Source organism: Balaenoptera physalus (assembly GCF_965194825.1).
Source record: "Balaenoptera physalus genome assembly, chromosome: 7".
In the NCBI taxonomy this organism is placed as follows: Eukaryota; Metazoa; Chordata; class Mammalia; order Artiodactyla; family Balaenopteridae; genus Balaenoptera; species Balaenoptera physalus.
Genome location: NC_138886.1, coordinates 90183759 through 90204034, shown reverse-complemented (window position 1 = coordinate 90204034; position 20276 = coordinate 90183759). Strand labels below are relative to the sequence as shown.

Here is a 20276-nt window from a genome sequence, read left to right as displayed (position 1 = left end):
ACATTCTATGTTCTTTCATGCATAGGATAAAAGTATCTTACAGATGTAACCCTCTGAAATGCTTTTCACATGCTGTATTCTCAACCCCTCTTACTTAGGCTCTGAGAGTGACCTCCTCATGGTAACTTGAGCCTGAATCGTACTTCCATCCTGCATCTGTCAGAATGGCTAAGTTACACAACAGCAACAAACAACCCCCAAATCTCAGTTATTTCTTGTTCCTGCTAGGTGTCCAATGTAGATATTGTTTGTCAGGACAAAAAATAGGCTTCATCTCCAAACAGGCTGCCCTGATGGCCACAGCAGTGGGAATGTGAGGTTGCAAATAACACACAAGCTCTAAACATGTCTAATTACATTGACCAAGGCAAATTATATGGCTACATCTAACTTCAGAAGAGAAAAAGCAGTATAGTTCCATCACGTGCCAGAGAGCAGAGAGCTGGAACAGCACTAATGATGAATGAGCCCACATTGTACCCTTCCTGATGTGCAGATGGAGAGGTGAAATCAGACTGTATGCTTGTGGTGCTTTTTACGTTGAATTCTCGATGAGACATTGCATCAATCTTTTTTTTTTAGAATTGTTGTGTTATTGAAATACAATTCAAATACCCTTTTAAAGTACACAGTGCAGTGGGTTTTAGTATATTGTTTTCTCTACATATGGTGTTGTAGATACATGGATAAGTGTGTCAACTAAGCAGGCCATTAGACAGTCAATTTGAATATTAGAGGGGATGTTTTCCTTCCAATCCTAGTGTTATTCCTGATAACTCTTTTCCATCTGTTGAGCCACTGTCCCCGCAAATGAGCTCTCACATTTGTCCCCTTCTTTCCCTTACTGCTGTGTCAGCCCTATTCAAGCCCTACCCATCTCTCATTTGGATACTTACAGTAAACTAATCCCACCCATCCAATTTCTCCCCTGGAAAAAAAATAGATATAATCAGGAGTTGTCTCCTGATTATAAAAGTACTATAGTGTATCAAAATTCCAACAGCCTTTTTTGCAGAAATGGAAAAGTTAATCCTCAATTTCATAAGGAATTATAAGGGGCCCCAAATAGCCAAAAAAAATCTTGAAAGAAAAAAAAAAATTTGAGGACTCACACTTCCAGATTTCAAAACTTACCACAAAGCTACAGTAATCAGCTTATATCAGTATGGTACTGGCATAAGGATAAACATATAGACCAGTGGACTATTGAGAGTCCAGAAATAAACCCATTACATCTATGGCCAATTGATTTTTGACAAAAGTGCCAAGCCCATTCAATGGGGAAAAAAGTTGTCTCTTCAACAAATGGTGCTGGGACAACTGTATATCCATATGCAAAGGAATGAAGTTGCCCCCTACCTCATGCCAAATATAAAAATTAACTCAAAATGGATCAAAACCTAAATATAAGATCTAAAATATAATATTCATAAAATAAAGCATGACCTTGGATTTGGCAATGGATTTTTAGATATGATTCCGAAAGCACAAGCAACAAAAGAAAAAAATAGATGAATTGGACAGTATCAAAATTAAAAATTTGGTCCATTGGAGGACATTGTCAAGAAAGTGAAAGGACAATGTACACAATGGGAGAAAATATTTGCAAATAATATCTGATAAGGGTCTAATATCTAGAATATACGTGAAGAACTCTTATAACTCAACAACAGAAAGCCAGCCCAATTAAAATATGGGCAAAGGACTTGAATAGACATTTCTCCAAAGAAGATATACAATGAACAATAAGCACATAAAAAGATGCTGAACATCATTAGTCATTAGGGAAATACAAATTAAACCACAGTGTGATACCACTTCACATCCACAAGAATGGCTATATTTTTTAAATGGAAAATAATGGCAAGGATGTGGAGAAATTGGAGTCTTTGTATATTGCTGGTGGGTATATAAAATGATATAGCTTCTGTGGGGAACATTTGGCAATTTCTCAATAAATTAAACATATAATTACCACATGGTCCAGCTCCTAGGTATCTTATATTCCACTTCTAGGTATATACCCAAGGGAACTGAAAACGGGAATTCAGATAGAAACTTGTACACAAATGTTCATTGCTGTGCTATTCACAGTAGCCAAAAGGTGGAAACAACGCAGTTATCCATCAATGGATGAAAGGATAAACAAAACATGGTATTTCTCTGCAATGAGATATTATTCAGCCATAAAAAAGGAATGAAGTCCTGATACACCGTACAACATGAGTGAACCTTGAAAACATTATGCCAAGTAAAAGAAGTCAGACACCAAAGGCCACATATTATAGGACTCCTTTTATGTTAAATATTCAGAATAGGCAAATTCATAGAGACAGAAAGATTAGTGGTTGCCAGGGACTGGGGGGGAGGAGAAAATGGGGAGTAAGTGCTTAATATATATGTAGTTCCCTTTTAGGGTGAAGAAAGTGTTCAGGAACGAGATAGTGGTGATGGTTGCACAACATTGTGAATATACTTAATGCCACTGAATTGTACACTTTTAAATAGTTAAATGATAAGTTTTATGTCATGTGTATTTTACCACAATTTTTTTAAAAAGTACTGTAAGACCACTGGAAAACATTTTAGGACAATTTAGAAATCTTTAGTATACATCTTCTATACATTTTAATGCACATCACCCTATACTGCATATTTTTTAAAACAGATTTGAGATCACATTATGCATACTACTTTTCAACCTTTTTATTTTCTATTATTATAGCTTGGATATCTTTCCACTTAATTAGGGAAATTGACCTCATCGTTCTTTAAGAGTTATGGGTTCGCTATAATCATCATTTTAAATTCCCTGCCTCTAGTCTCTTTCTTCTCTCAATCATGTTGTAAATGTGACCTAAATTGTCTGTTTTCATGGTAATTGTATGTTATTTCTGTTAACTTCGTGGAAATAACATCATTTAGAAGCATTTGGTTTTCTTGAGACAATGTATGAAGTATTGGTCACAGAACATTATGTGGTGATACATTCTTTTGTCTTTTGAAAGTTTTATGTAATGGTACCATATGTATAATACAATTACTTTTTCCTTCCAAACCTGGAAAAATGTGGACCATTAAATATTAGTGTTTAAAAATGCCTAGTTGAAATCTTCGGAAGAATTTCCAATCTTTTCAAACTTTAAAAATTCAGTAGTTTGGTCTATATAAAATAAATACAGTGGCTTAACTTCATGTTTGGTTGAAAATATTTAATAGCCATGAGTTCATAGACTCATCTGAATCATTTATTTCTATATCCTAGATGATCTATCATGATAAATGAAAAAGCAGTTTTGACATGTATATTACTATATTATGATTACAACTATTTTAAATACATGGCATAGTAAACAGACTAGAAATAATAAACCAAAATAGTAACTATGATTTTATAAATGTAGTTATAGGATAAGTAATATTTTTTGTGTTTTACAATAATTTGTATTATAAGTATATTCTATAAATGGTTTTTTAAATTATTTCAAAATTTATCTTTGTAGATTAAACCAAAAGATAATATAATAACTTGAATTTTTTTTTAATTTTCTCTTTGGAGTTTTTCTCTCTTCCTCTCTCCTACTGTTTTCTTACCTGGTAACACATTATAGCTTGATTCTACTCCAGGAAATCTTAAAAAGGATTCAAACTTTTCCTCCGTACTATAATCCAAGTTAACCATGGGAAGTGTTGCTGCTGGTGTAACTATCCTCATTTGCTTAATTCCAAGCTGTCTACTGGATCTGTGGATGGGCGAGGAACTTTTTCTCTGTCTTCTATAATACATCTTCCTTCTTTCCTTCCTAGAAGTTTCTTCATTTTGTCCAAAGTCAGTTTGAAAAATGAGAAGCAGAAGAAAACAATACAAGCTTGAAAACTTCATGCTTGCTTTTTCACTATTTGATTCCTAGGATGAGAATGAAACAGAATTTCAGAGTTAGTGACTAAATTTTTACCTCTGAAAATTGGCCTATAATTGCCTATATCCCTCAGCAGCAAGTCTGTGAGATATAACACATATAATATATGGGCTCTATGCTATAGTATTACTACCAAGTCAGAATTTAGAATTTTTCTGTCAGAATCAAATAATTTTTAGTACTTTATTGCTAGACCAGACATGAGCAAACTTTTTCTATAAAGAACCATATAGTAAATATTTTAGGTTTTACAGGCCATGCATTCTTTGTCATAACTACTCCACTCGACCCTTGTAACATGAAAGTAGACAATATGTACACAATTGTGTACACAAATTCCAAAACAGGCAGTGGGTCAGACTTAGCCCCCAGGCCATAGTTTGCCGACCCCTCTCTGGACCACTGTGTTGTAGGTTTTCAGAGGTTACTCAGGAGGTTTCTCTCCACCTCTCTGCCAAGTCATTCTGTGACTAACATCATCCACAATTCATTTTCCCAGCTCTTATATTTTACTATTTTATTCTCTAGTGTTATAATTTTCTTTGTTGGGGGGAAAGAGCATAATTGCACCAAATAAAAATAACAGCAAACTAGTATCAGTTATAAAGAGGTAAGAGGGACAAAGAGTAACTTTTAATCAGCTGGTCTCAAGAGCAGTACAGGGCCCTGCACATGGTGAAGCTGAAAAACATATTTGAGAAATGAATACTTTTTCAAACCTTAACCATGGATTAGCACAGAACAGAAGTCCCTGAGAGGGGGAAAATCCAAGTTGAGCTCCTGCTCACTGCCTGGAGGGAGTTCCTGCCGAGGCTGAAGCCCAGGGTGAGGACCCAGTCAGAGCCCAACAATCTCCCTGAGTTGAAAAAAAAAAAACCTGGGGTACTGGGGATGCCAGAGAGGCAAGAGTTTGCAGAGCAGAGCACAGGGAGGTGAGAGCTACCCTGAAAATGACTTCCAAAGATATCAAGTCTTCAACCGAGTATGATTAGCACATTTGTATGAGTAAACTACTCAACACTTGAGAAAGAACTACCATGAAGGACAAAAAGAAAAAATCCTTTGGGCTAGAAAAGGCTGGGCAGATTCTGTGTGTCCACCAGTCATAGTGGAGAACCTGTACTGCAAAGGGCATCAGGCAGAGTGCTCAGAAGGGCATCGGCACATCAGAGAAAACAGTTTACCCTAGACTAATGGCTGATCTGATCCCATTTACAGAACTGAATAGCAAGCCTCCAGAAAGGATCAAACTGTGTGCAACAACTTAACTATGTCCCAGAGCACCCAACAAGTACTGGGAAATCCAGCAAAAATTTACTAGGCACACAAAGAAACAGGAATTGTTGACCCATGATGAGAAAAATCAATCTATTGAAACCCATCCATAGCACAGCTGACATCATTATTAAGTAGGTCATTAAAAGTTATTAAAACCATAATCTGTGTGTTCAAGACGTAGAGGAAAGATATTTAAAGAAATCCAAATTGAACTTTTAAAGATGTAAACTACAATGTGAGAGAGGAAAAACTATACTGCAAGGGATGAATAGCACATTAGACATTGCAGGAAAAAATTAGTAAACTTGAAAACATAGTCCCAGAAATTATCCAAAATGAAACACACACACACACACGACCAGTAAAAAACATGAACAGAGCATCATCAAACTGTGGGACAACTTCAAGAAGATCAATTTATGTCCAGTTCCAGTCCCTGAAGGACTAGGGAGGCACAAAAATATTTGAAGAAATAAAGACTGGTCATTTTCCAAATTTGATGAAAACTATAAACCCACATACCCAAGATCAGTAAACCCCCAAAATAAGAAATATGAAGAAAATTATGTCAAATATTCATCATAATCAAATTGCTTGAAAACCAGTAATAAGGGGAACATCTTAAAAGTGACCAGAGGAAAAGACACAAAGTTAAGAATAGAATAAAAGACTTCTCATTCAAAACAGTACAAGCCAGAAGACAGTGGAACAATGACTTTCAGGTACTGAAAAAAATCAACTTAGAATTCTATACTCAGTGATAATGTCTTTCAGAAACACAGGCAACATAAAGACTTTTTCAGACATAGAGAAGCTGAAGGAATTAATCACCAGCAGAATTGCACTGTGAGAAATGCTAAAGTAGAAGGAAAATTATATCAGATAGAATTATGGATCTACACAAAGGAATGAATACCACAGGAAATGGCATATCTGTAGATAAATACTTTTTTATTTTTAAATCTCTTTAAAAGATGCTAGTTTAATACAGTCATCTGTTTAACAGTTGTGTTGATTAATACAATAATACTGTATTTTGCGGTTTCTACCTTAAGTGAAAGTAAAATGTATGACAACAGAAGCAGAAAGGAGGAAAGAGGAAGTGTAAATATACTGTTGTAATGTTCTAATACTATAAGCAAAGTGGAATATCAACTGAAGATAAGATAATTGTAATAAGTTAAAGATGCATACTATAAGCCCTAAGGTAACCACTAAACAAAAAAAGAGTTATAGCTGATAAACCAATAAAGGTGATAAAGTGGAATAATAAAAATAATCCAAAACATAGTACATGTAAATCATATTAAATGTGAATTCATTAACTGCCACAGAGACTGTCCAGATTGAATTTTTAAAAATTAAGACCCAACTCTAGGGACTTCCCTGGTGGTCCAGTGGTTAAGACTCCATGCTCCCAATGCAGGGGGCCTGGGTTCAATCCCTGGTCAGGGAACTAGATCCCACATGCATACCACAACTAAGAGTTCACATGCCACAAGTAAGAAGCCCGCAAGCCTCAACTAAGACCCAGCACAACAAAATAAAATAAAATAAAACAAAACAAAATAAAATAAAATCCCAACTCTATGCTGCCTATAAGAAACTCATGCTAAATAAAGATACAAATGGGTTAAAATTAAAAGGATGGAAAAATATATACTTTGGTAACACTAATCAAAAGAAAAGTGGGGGCTTCCCTGGTGGCGCAGTGGTCAAGAATCCGCCTGCCAATGCAGGGGACACAGGTTCAAGCCCTGGTCCGGGAAGAGCCCACATGCCGCGGAGCACCTAAGCCCGTGCACCACAACTACTGAGCCTGTGCTCTAGAGCCTGCGAGCCACAACTACTGAGCCCACGTGCCACAACTACTGAAGCCCACATGCCTGGAGCCCGTGCTCCACAAAAGAGACGCCACTGCAGTGAGAAGCCCGCACACTTCAATGAAGAGTAGCCCCCGCCCGCCTCAACTAGAGAAAGCCCACGCGCAGCAATGAAGACCTAACGCAGCCAAAAAAAAAAATAAAAATGAATAAATAAAGTTTTAAGAAAAGACATATTTAACTCAATAAAAAAAAGGGGATGGCTATATTAATATAAGATGAAGAAGAATAAAGAGAGCCATTATGTAATGATAAAAGGATCTATTCATGAAGATGTAACAATTCTAAGCCTTTATACACTGAACAGTACAGATTCAAATTACATGAAGAAAAAAACTGGTATAGCTGCAAGAAGAAGTAGACAAATTCACAGTTATCATCCAGAATTTCTACTTTCTTCTCCCAAATATGGATTTTTAAAATAGTAGATCACAAGCTAAAACAACAAGATAGCACTGTACCCTGTTAGAATGGCCAAAGTCAAAAACACTGACAAATTGTGAGGTAAGGGTGTGTAGCAACAGGAACTCTCATTTATTGCTTGTGGGAATACAAAACCATACAGCCACTTTGTAAGACAGTTTGGCAATTTCTTACAAAACTAAACATACTCTTACCCTGCAATCCAGCAGTCATGCTTCTTAATATTTACCCACATGAGCTGAAAACTTACATCCACACAAAAACCTGCACATGGATGTTTACAGCAGCTATATTCATAATTGCCAAAGCTTGGGAACAACCAAGACATCCTTAAGTAAGTGAATGGATAAATAAACTGTGTTACATCCAAACAGTGGAGTATTATTCACCGCTAAAAAGAAATAAGCTCTTAAACCATGCAAAGACATGGAAGAATCTTAAATGCTTATTACTAAGTGGAAGAAGCCAATCTGAAAAGACTAGTACTGTGTGACTGCAACTACATGGCATTCTGGAAAAGACAAAACTATAGAGACAGTACAGACATACTTCGTTTTATTGCACTTTATCATGCTTCACAGATACTGCATTTTTTAACAAATTGGAGGTTTGAGGCAACCCTGCATCAAGCAAGTTTATCGGCTCCTTTTTTCCAACAACATTTGCTCACTTCATGCTGTCACATTTTGGTAATTCTCACAATATTTCAAACTTTTTCATTATTACCAAATTACTATATTTGTTATGGTGATCTGTGATCAGTTATCTTTGATGTTACTGTTGCAAAAAGATTATTATGCTCTGAAGGCTCAGATGATGGCTAGCATTTTTTTTAGCAATAAAGTATTTTTTAATTAAGACAGGAACATTGATTATTTTTTTAGACATAATGCTATTGCACACCAAATAGAATATAGTATACTGTAAACATAACTTTTATATGCACTGGGAAACCAAAAAAAATTGTGTGACTCCCTGTGTTGCAATATTAGCTTTATTGTGGTTGTCTGTAACCAAACACACAACATCTCTGTGGTATGCTTATATGCTTACTTAGTCAGAGTTGCATGTTCATTGATTTATGATCCTACTTTCAGCTTGTGTTTTCATTGTGGCCAGGTGATGCTTTTGCTTCCTAGCAATCTATATCATTTATAATGGTGCTTCACTGTATAGAACTCAGATTTTGAATGAATCTTTGAATTCATCTGCTTTTCCAGTAATGGGAAGTTCTTTATCTTCCATGTTCAGACAGCTCTGTCAGAAATGTCTTCCTTAGATTGAGCTACAATTTGTTGTTCACATCATGACCCATAAGAGATTTAAAGATAAAAGCCATGTTCACACAGTTTTCTTTCTCCTGAGTTCTTAATCTTTTTTTATCAATGCTTTTTAAGATGTGTTTAAGTTTCTAAAACTAGTACATAATTTTTAAAAACTCAAAATGATACATAGGCATAAAAAACAAGTTGCCTTAACCATAATTCATAGTTTAGTACAAGGGTAGACATACTTTTTCTTCAGGGTCCAGAGAGTAAATATTTTTAGCTTTGCAGGACAACAGTCTCTGTTAAAACTACTCAACTTTGTTATTGTAGCCAAAAATAGCCATAGACAAGAAGTAAATGGATGGCCATAACTGTATTCTGATGGCACTTTGGAAAACAGAATTTGGCCTATGGGCCATAGTTTCCCATCCCCTAGTTTAAGGGTATCTTTCATGATACATACATATTTAAACATAAATGGAATTGTTCGATATACTGCAATCTGTTTTCTTCCCATTCAGTAATAAATTGTGGTCATATGGATATATATGTCAATGTATGTAAATCTATCTGGTCTGTGCACTCTATTTTCGTTCCGTAAGTTATGTAACAAACAATTTGGTGATGGATATTTAATTTTTTCCACTTTTCCTCTGTTGTAAACACTCTTGTGGGAATTCCCTGGTGGTCCAGTTGTTAGGACTCCGAGCGTTCACTGCCAAGGGCACAAGTTCAATCTGTAGTCAGCAAACTAGGATCCCACAAGCTGCGTGGCGTGGCCAAAAAACGAAACAAAACAAAACACTCTTGTGCATATATCTTCTGGAAATATTTTTTATGTTCTTTTTTCTTTTTTTTTAAATTGAAGAATAGTTGATTTACAATGTTGTGCCAATCTCTGCTGTACAGCAGTGTGACTCAATTATACACATATATACATTCTTTTTTTATATTCTTTTCCATTATGGTTTATCACAGGATATTGAGTATAGTTCCCTGTGCTATACATTAGGGCCTTGTTGTTTATCCATTCTAAATATAATAGTTTGCATCTACCAAGCCCAAACTCCCAGCCCATCTCTCTCCCTCCCCTCCTCCCCTCCTCCCCCTTGGCAACCACAAGTCTGTTCTCTATGTAAAAATATGGAACGCTTCACAAATTTGCATGTCATCCTTGTGCAGGGGCCATGCTAATCTTCTCTGTGTTGTTCCAATTTTAGTATATGTGCTGCCAAAGTGAGCACTTTTATGTCCTCAGTTGTAATTTTTAATTTATAAATAATGTAATAATAGATTTTCTGTTGTTTTTAACTATATTGTCTCTTGGGTTTATTTTTGGATGAAATTTAATATAAGTCACTTTGGTTATATTTATTAATATATTTTGAGGCCATGGTATAGGTATATACACATTTAGAATTGTTATATATTTCTGGTGCTTTTATCATTAGGTACTTTCTGTATCTCTAGTAGTGTGTTTTGTCATAAGATCTACTTTGTCTAATTAATGTAGCTGCTTTCTTTTTATTAATGTTTGCTTAATATACCTTTTTGCATCATTTTACTTTCAGCCTTTCATATTTTCAATATATTTTCTATTAGCATATCATTTTTAGTGCAATATGACAATTTTTATCTTTTAATTGGAATAGAAAGTCTATTTGTATTTATTGTAACACTTGATATGTTTGAATTTAAATATATTTTCTGAATATTTGTATTCTATTTGTCCTGCCTGTTCTGTGTGTGTGTTTTTTTCCATTCTTGCTTGCTTTCTTTTTAATTGATTGCTTAGTTTTTATTATTCCATTAGTAATTGTATACTTTTTGCTATTAAGTTCTTTGTAGAGATTACCACATACATCCTTGACTTATCGAATCTAATATAAATTAGTACCTTTACCTCTTTCTGGATTTTAACTTTACTTACCTCATCCTAGAACATAAACTACTTTTGTCATATATTTTAATTCTTTATATATGTTAAACCCTCAAAAGATTATTATTATTATTATTATTTTATGCTAAAAGTTCATTTAGATCAGGCTCTCTCAACCTTAGCACTATTAACATTTGGGTTGGATAATTCATTTTTGTGGTGGGGGGCTGGCCTTTGTATATTTAGTAGCATCCCTGGCTCCTACCCAGTAGATACCACTATCACCTTCCTCTCAGTTATAACAACCAAAAATGTCTTCAGATATTACCAGATGTGTCTTGGGGGTGGAAGGAGTCAGCCTGCCTCCAGTTAAGAACCACTGATTTAGATCTTCCTAAACATTTATCCTTTTTCTTTCTTCTTATTTCTTTCTGCATCTCCAGTCTTCTATCAGGATTATTTTCTTCCTAAAAGAATACCTTTTAGTAATTCTTTTAGTGCAGGACTGCTGATGACCAGTTCTTTTGTTTGTTGGTCATATGAAAATGTTTATATCTTATGTTCGTTCTGAAAGGATGCATTTGCTAAATATGGAATTCTAGGTTGACAAGTGTTTTCTTTCAGCATTTGGAAGATTTCATTCCAGTGTCTTCTTGTTTCCATATTTTGTGTTGAGTAGTCATCTGTCAATCTAATTATTTCTCCTTTAAAAGTAACTTTTTTGGTTGCTTTTAAGATATTCTCTTTGGCTTTGGTTTTCAGCTGTTTTACTCTGTTGTACATAGATATGATTTACTTGTTTTTATCCTATGTAGGATTCATAGCACTTCTTGAATCTGTGGACTGATATTTATCAAATTTGGAAACTTCTTAGCCCTTACCTCTTCAAATAATACTTTCCTACTTCTCTCTCCTCTTTTTTTTTTTTTTTTTTTTTTTATTATTTCTGCTTTTAATTTAATTTATTTATTTGTTTATTTATTTATGGCTGTGTTGGGTCTTCGTTTCTGTGCGAGGGCTTTCTCTAGTTGTGGCAAGCGGGGGCCACTCTTCATCGCGGTGCGCGGGCCTCTCACTATCGCGGCCTCTCCTGTTGCGGAGCACAGTCTCCAGACGCGCAGGCTCAGTAACTGTGGCTCACGGGTCCAGTCGCTCCACGGCATGTGGGATCTTCCCAGACCAGGGCTCGAACCCGTGTCCCCTGCATTGGCAGGCAGATTCTCAACCACTGCGCCACCAGGGAAGCCCTCTCTCCTCTTTCTTTTCAAAACTACAGTGACACGTATGATAGCCTTTTCATTATGTCTTTAATGTCACTTTCCCTCTCTTGTATTTTTTTTATCCTTCTCTCACCCTGTGATTGATCCTGGTTATTCCACTAACCTCCCTTCCATTCACTAATTATGTGTTCAGCTGTGGTTTATCTGCTATTAAATCCATCCATTGACTTCTTTGTTTCTGTTATTGTGTTTTTTTTAGTTTTTCGGCTTTTCAGTGGGTTCTTATTGTTTCTCTACTGAAATTTTCAATCTTGTTTTTCACGTTTTGAACATATTAATCACATTTATTTAAGTCTGAGTCTGAAAACTCCATTTCAGGACATTCTGTATGTCTATTTCTATTGTCTGTTATTTCTTTCTAGGTTTTTAGCCATTTTCTTCTGTTTCTTCCTATGCCTGATGGCATTTGATTGCCAGCCATTGTATATGAAAAATTGTGAATATACTTTGAAGCCTACAATGATATATTTATTATTTATCCTAAAAGGATTTACATTCAGACATGAGGTTAAGGGCACTATCAATCATAAATTGAATGATTTGAAGCTGAGTTTCACTATAACTAATTATAATTATACTTTAAGTCCCAAATCAAAACCTGGTGATTTCATCTGCATCACTTTTCCCTGCCACCCCTGCTACTTGATTGGCCCCATTCCTTGAGTTTTGTTTCTGTCTTGACTTGAGAGGCTGTTTTAAAGCTATACTAAGCTTCTCAGTCACCTCTTCTGGTTCCACAGATGCCTCCAGAAGAAAAGCTGTTCCAGACCTCTTAGGATTCCAGTCCTATCCCAAATATTGGCCCTGTTATTTTTCCTATTTTTTTCTAATTATTCTCAGCAGGCTGAATGGTCTGAATTGCATAGTCTGCCATTATAAGAAGCATGAGTTCCATCAGATTAGTTTTATTTCCCTGAAATATATCATTTTTCTCTAAGAGAATGTTTTGGGTTGTAAAAGTTTTGAATTCTTATATGTCAGAAAATATCATTTTGTTTAGTTGGAAATAGAATTATGATTTTAGAATAATTTTCCTTCAGTACTTCATAGGTATTGTTCCATTTGTTTCTTATATCTGTTACTGATGAAAAGTTTAAATTGAATCTGATTCTCATCTCTTGTAATAAATCTTTTTTCCTCTCTCTGTAGAAGTTTTTTTTTCAGATTTTGAACTCATTTTTAATATTCAGAAGTTTTACTATAATGTATGGGGTGTTTTTTTTTTCCTTAATGTATCCTTCTTAGGATCTTTTACTCTAATGACTTCTTTCTTTTCCACAGAAGCTCTTTTTACACAGTTCTCTCCCATACCTATTCAAGGCTATGGTTTTCCTCTTTAAATTCATTCCCATCTTCTCTCTGTATTTGAAGGATTCCTCACAGTTTCTGTCTCACCAGAAGCTCCCCTTCTTATTTCCTACTGCAGCTATATATCCATGTGTGTATTTGTTTGTAATATATCTTCTCTTATTTCTAGGTATTTGGTAAGAGGAAAAGAGTGATATCTGCTTAGTTTGCCCTCTTGAATCTCAGTTCTTTTTATAACTTCATCTGCCAGAATTATCCTCCTGTAGTCAGGATGTACTTGGATCATATGCTGACTTGTCACCATTTTACCTTGGCTCAACAAATAGCAGCCTCTAAGTTATTTTCATGTCAGCTAACCTCAGCATGCAATCTTTTTTTCAGTATATAGGTACATTAATTACTGCAGTCATTTCAAACCCTTTACTGTAGGTCACTGAAATGAAACTATATTAGAACAACTTTTTGTAATCCATATTAGTTTTAGAAAAACTAACATGCAAAATGTAAGGGAGGAGCAAATCCCCTAGCTGATTGGCGGCTAAAATTGTCAAAGTCCATTCAGAGAGCAAGGTAATATGTTGGGAAGAAATAGCAACAGCAGCAGGGGAAAGCAATATGAAAAGTTGCACTGTAAGACAGGGTAGAAGTAGAATTTGCTGAGTGGCAGGAGAAGTGAGCTCTGACAAAGAGCATAAATTCTGTGCTCTACATAAAATCTGTACATGGAGATATTCTTGCTTTGACAGTCATATATGTGACTCTCCATCCTGTGGTAGGTGAGAGTTATGAGGAGTCAGGCCCTGGATCTAAGGGCTCTGGAGATAAACTTCCATGAGGGTCTCAGGCATCGTGTTGTCCCTGAGCCTCTTACTTAGCAGAACTTTGCCCAAGCTCACCCTTCTCCCATTATCCCCATCCCTCTTTGTCTTCCACCCCCCTCCCAAATTGGCTCACTTTTACTTGCCCAGAAATCTAAATAGATACGTACAAAAATAAATTTACAGAGCTATCTTAATTTTAACAAAATCAGAATCTAAATAGTCTAATTGAAATGTTTAAATAATGTTTATGAAATGGCCTCTCAATACTAATTTTATCATTGATGCCTAGGCCTTTGTTATTTTCAGTGATTTATAGAATTTCACATTGCCTTTAATATTTACTCCAAAAACAACTTTATAATCGAGTGAATATGTTTCTAGGGGTAAACTTTTATGACACAATAGGTCTAATCACTGTATGTATTATTTTGATCAAGTAAAATTTTCTTTCTTTTTAACATTTATTGTGTTTATCCCAACATTAAATATCATCTGTAAATCTTGGTTAACTTATTGTTTTTTTTTCCATTAAAATTCTTCGTCATCTGTCTTAAGTAAGCTTTAAAGGGTTTAAATTAAGTTTTAAACTTTTACACAAAGCCATGAGATGCCTATTATCCCTTTTAACTTCACTCTATAGGCTTAAAATGAAAAACATTTTTAATTAATCCTTTATGCTCTTTTAGGACTTAAAAATAGAAAAGAATGAAATTTTCAAACCAACTTATACTTCTATTGAGCATGTAATTCTATTTAAACATATAAAAATATATTGAATCCTAATTTCATAAAGTTTTAAATACTTAAGAAGTAGTCATCCTGAAAAAAACAAGTAAACAAAATAATGTACACTTTAAACTTTTAAAATCTATTAGTAAGAGCTTATTTCCTCAAGGGTTAAACATATTTGCAACATAAAACAGCCAAATATTAAAACCATTCCACATGCTTTAGTAGAAACTTAAAATTTAAAACATTTTACCTGGAAATCTAAACTAAGTAGGCTTTGCTTGGTGTCATTTAAGTCTCCAGATGAAAATGAAACAAAACCAGAGCTTTCTTTAAAACAAACAAGGGAATGTTGAAAAACGTTAACTGACTTCTTTGCAAAATCTAAAATAACTGCTTCCCTTGGGGATACATGCCTTTCGGTTCTTTGTGCAGAAAATCAGCCAAGAGAGTAACCAGGGAAAATAGTTACCAAGGCAAATATTTGTTCTAAATCATGGGAAAAGTGGAAAGCAGCAGAGGGGGAAAAAAGCATTAGTCTGTAGGCTGAGAAGGTGGAGTTGGAAGCACAAAAGTGGAGCTTGATTAAGAAATGAGTGATTTTCATAGACTAATTACATTAAAAATCTTAACGTTCATACTAGCCTGCATATCACTTGAGCTTTGTCAGACTGCAGAGATGTCATCGTTGCCAAGTTAGAGGACTGTGCATTCCTGGAATGCCTTTAATTGGGTTAATGTTATTTAACTCTCTCATCGGCTCTCTGCCGGCCACACCAGTCTCACACACAATATTGTTAACAAAACAGCATGCTGTTACATATTAATGTCATTGAAATTATGTAACTTCCAACCTTAAGCAATAAGAAGAAGATATGCAAGGGAGCTATGAGGCTTCTGATTAAGGTAACTGGCAAATTAGTTATCTACCTCAGCCTCAGTTTCTTCATCTGCAAATAAGCAGGTCGGAGACAGATCAAGGTTCCTGGCCCACAGTGCTGCTTATAGGGGACCTTGGGTGAGTTACTGCTGTTTGTGACTAAAGTTTTTTCTTTGTACAGCTGGGATCGTAATACCTATCTTTCAAATTTTTGTGCAGATAGAATGAATAGCACATACAAAATGCCTGTCGTAGACTAGGTAATTATAATATCTATTTTTTTAAATTCTTACTTACCTCATGGGTCTAAATTATTTGACAGAGAGAAGCTACATTTTTGTTTTTCCAAAATCTTAACATGACCTGGATAGATCAAATCAAGATGATGGACTGAGCACATGGGCCACCCAAATTCCTAAAAATAACAAAAACTATGTTTGTTTTTAAAAATGTAACACTGCATTACAAAATAATTAGTACTATTAGAAGACAAGAAATGTTGAGAAATTCCTTGAAGACTGAAGGTACATAGGCTCTGTCTGGCAGATGACAACAAAACATGTGTGAGACAAGGTAACTCTGAGGGTGTTCCAGGTTTAGAAATTATAGATCCTGGGAATGGTGAGATTCGTTGGGAAACTGTACTCAAGAGAAGCAGGGCATATGACCCCAACCTTACTGATGTCTCCATAATTTGTTCCAAGTATTAGGCATTTACCCCCAAATTGAACCCATGTTCTCATCCACTTGACCTTGGGTGTCTAGTAGAAATGGGAACCCCCATGTTCAGAATCCAGACTAGCTCAACCCAGTGCAAGCACAAAGTTGACTATCTATCTCCACCCACACATTCAGAGCTTTGGGTCAGTGTTTTTAACATAAGCAGGTAGCCCAAGATTACCAAACATTTGCGAAGATTCTAACATTAGAGATAGGAGTTGCCCTCATCTCCCCCCCAAAATACCTACCCACAATCAGGAAAGAGCTTTGGAAATTTAATCAAGAATGAGAAGCCACTACACACCTATTAGAATTGCAAAAACCAAAACACTGATAATACCAAATGCGGGTGAGAATGTGGAGCAACAGGAATTCTCATTCATTGCTCGTGGGAGTACAAAATTGTACAGCCACTTTGGAAGGTAGTTTAGTGGTTTCCTAGAAAAATTCAGCAGTCTTGCTCCTTGGTATTTACCCAGATAAGTTGAAAACTTACGTCCACACAAAAACCTGCACACAGATGTTGACAGCAGCTTTATTCATAGTTGCCAAAACTTGGAAGCAATCAAGATGTCCTTCAGTAGGTGAAAGGATAAACTGTGGTGCATCCTACAATGGAATATTATTCAGTGCTAAAAAGAAATGGACTATTAAGCCATGAAAAGACATGGAGGAACCTTAAATGCGTATTACTAAGTAAAAAAAGCAGTTCGGAAATGGCTATGTACTATGTGATTCCAGCTATGTGACATTCTGGAAAAGGCAAATCTATGAAGACAGTAAAAAGGTCAGTGGTTGCCAGGGGTTGGTGGTGGGAGGAATGAATAGGTGGAGCACAGAGCATTTTTAGGGCAGTGGAAATACTCTGTATGATATCATAATGATGGATACACGTGTTTATACTGTTGTCTAAACTCATAGAATGTACACACCAAGAGTGAACCATAATGAAACTATAGACTTGGGTGATTATGATGCGTCAGTATAGGTTCATCAGTTATAACAAATGCACCACTCTAGTGGGGGATGTTGATAATCGGGGAGGCTGTGTGATGGTGGGGACTAGGGATATATGGGAAACCTCTGTAACCTTCCTCTCAATTTTTCTGTGCATCTGAAACTGCTCTAAAAAAATGTCTTTAAAAAAAATGTGGCCTGATTTGAAATATATACATTGTTTTGAGAGGAAAAAAATGTGGATGACATGCAGTATTGGACACATTGCTTAGGGCAAACAGAAACTTATGTTCTTTTTTTAAAAACTTTTTATCTTATATTGGAGTATAGCCATTAACAGTGTTGTGATAGTTTCAGGTGCACAGCAAAGTGACTCAGCCATACCTATACCTGTATCCATTCTCCCCCAAACTCCCCTCCCATCCAGGCTGCCACATAACATTGAACAGAGTTCCTCGTGCTATGCAGTAGGTCCTTGTTGGATATCCATTTAAAATATAGCAGTATATACATGTCAATCCCAAACTCCCTAACTATCCCTTCCCCCCACTCTTCCCCCGTGATAACCGTAAGTTTGTTCTCTAAGTCTGTGAGTCTGAGAAACTATTCTATAATGGATTCCTAGAAGTGAAATGTTGGGACAGAGTATAGCTATTGTTAAGTTGTCCTCAAAAGAAACAGGACAGGGACTTCCTTCGTGGTCCAGTGGTTAAGACTCCACGCTCCCAATGCAAGGGGCCCAGGTTCGATCCCGGGTCAGGGAACTAGATCCCGCATGACGCAACTAAAAGTGCCCGTATGCCCCAACTAAAAGTGCCCGCATGCCAGCAACTAAAGATCCCATGTGCTGCAACTAAGACCCGGCAGAGCCAAATAAATAAATAAATAAGAAACAGGACAAATTAACAATAGCTATACTCTGTCCCAGCATTTCACTTCTAGGAATCCATTGTAGAAACACATCTTTCTCTGCACAAGTGTGCCTCTAGGAAAGTACTTTGAAGCATTGTTCCCAAGGTGGGAGGGGAATTAACCAGTTACATACTGATAGGGAACAGTAGGCTGCCATAAAGCTACGTAGAGAGACTGAAGTAACTGTTAAACAGACATGCAAAATTGTCCACAATATACCAAGAGGAAGAAAGAAATTTTAAAATAGTACACGTGCTATTATGTTCCCTTCTTTTCATGTATACAATTTAGCATCTTCCTAGAGAACAAATTGGAAGAAATAAACAACAAACTGTTAGTGGTTATCTTTGGGTGATGGAATTATGGGAGGATTTTAGTATGTAATTCTGTACTTTTATAATGTTTTGAGCTTTTCATAACCAGATCAGAAAAAAAAGAATAACTTAAAAAAAAAAAAAAACTTTAAACAATCAGAAAAAGAAGAAACTTAAATAGCAGCATAGAGGAATAGCCAAGATTATCATACCAAGATTGGCAAAGTTGCGGAGAACCAGATTATACAGTTTCTGAGGTCCCTGCTCTAAAATCTTGTGGGTTAATGGACTGTTACATGAGTCCTGCAGAAACTATGTTAACCACAGTAGTACATGGGAAATGCTGGTATTGGTGTTCTCCTCCTTTTTATTACTGCAGCCACAACTATGTTCTAAAGCTTGGCTCTGACAGCCTCTCTGCAGAGTTTGGTGTTGGTCACCAAACAGGGTGTCAGCAGGTCCCTGAGTGCCCAGGCTACAAGCACAGCCAGCATGGGTTCCAACTCCAAAACATGTGTTTGAGTAAAGTCACCTTTTCAATATTTTCAATGAGTTAGTCTTTCTTTTAAGGGTGTAGTTGCTCAGATAAAGCTAAATTTCCCCTCTCAGAAATGGGAGTCTTATCTTGCTTCAGGCCTAGTCTATATCCCTTCCTGGTGCCATAGTTAAATGCCTTTTCAGCTAACTCACACTGAAGTGTGACAGTGCTTCATTTGCTTTCATTGAATTTACCCTCTCAGAGGAATATTTACATTTAAGTGGAGTACTAATGTATGCATATGCCATGATACATTCCCCTATCAGTGGACATTTGGATTTTTCCCCTTTTTGAGTTTTGGTGCATTTTTCCAGATTGCTTTCCAAAAACATTCTAGTAATGTATACTCCCACCGGAAATATGTAAAATGTCCATTTACCTGCCACTTCATTTTTTAAATGATTTTCGTATTTTTGAATAGGTAATATATATAAGTAGCATAAATTTTTTAAATACACAGTTAAAATTTTCAGTTTTTTATATCTAATACTGGAGGATTGGATGATTCTACCAACCTTCCCATCAAAGACAACTAAAAAAACTGGATCACTATTTAAAAACATCTTAAAATCGTCGGTGAGGTTAAAAAAAAGACCATAAGGAATCACTGGGTTTAGATCTGAGAGGGTTCATGAGCACCTTTTTGCCCTGGCGGTGTTTGCCAAAAAATCAATGAAATAGAAAAATTCATGCAGGAGACAGGATCAACAATGCCAAAAAAATTTTTTTTAACAAAACTAATAAAATATGTAGCAAGACTGATGCAGGAGAAAGGGAAAAAGCACAGGTCATCAGTATGAGGACTAGGAAAATTTCTATTACTACAGAGTGAAAACAGTTAAAATAAGAGGATATTATGAACAACTTTATGCCAGCAAATTTAGACAGTATGGATACTTCCTAGAAAAAGACAATTTAATAAAACTGTCAGAAGAAGAAATAGAAAATCTGAATTGTCTACTATTGAATCCATCATTTCAAACCTTCCCACAAAGAATACTATAGGCCTATATTAATCAACAAATTCTACCAAACAATTCTTTAAGGTCAGCATAACCATACCATACTGCAACCTGACAAGGACATTACAAGAAAGAAAAATTATAAATCAGTCTGACTAGTGAACATAGATTTTAGAAAAAGTAAAATATTAGCAAACCAAATCT

At 35.7% G+C, this 20276-nt stretch overlaps 2 protein-coding genes across 7 annotated transcripts in view; one reads left to right on the top strand and one right to left on the bottom strand.

The window, feature by feature from the left end:
- The window catches only part of ECM2 (extracellular matrix protein 2), a 41765-nt gene extending 21876 nt beyond the window's left edge, over nucleotides 1–19889 (bottom strand). For 2 of the 3 annotated variants that reach the window (XM_082469703.1, XM_082469704.1), the window contains exons 1-2: nucleotides 15043–19889; nucleotides 3595–3907 (exon numbers count right to left, since the gene is read on the bottom strand). In XM_082469703.1, coding sequence (XP_082325829.1) covers nucleotides 3595–3883 — 289 coding nt within the window. In that variant the 5' untranslated portion in view covers nucleotides 3884–3907; nucleotides 15043–19889. The remainder of the gene's footprint in view (nucleotides 1–3594; nucleotides 3908–15042) is intronic. The other variant, XM_082469705.1, reaches the window with a different exon arrangement.
- CENPP (centromere protein P) overlaps nucleotides 1–20276 on the top strand; it is a 236977-nt gene that overhangs the window by 182469 nt on the left and 34232 nt on the right. The window lies entirely within an intron of this gene.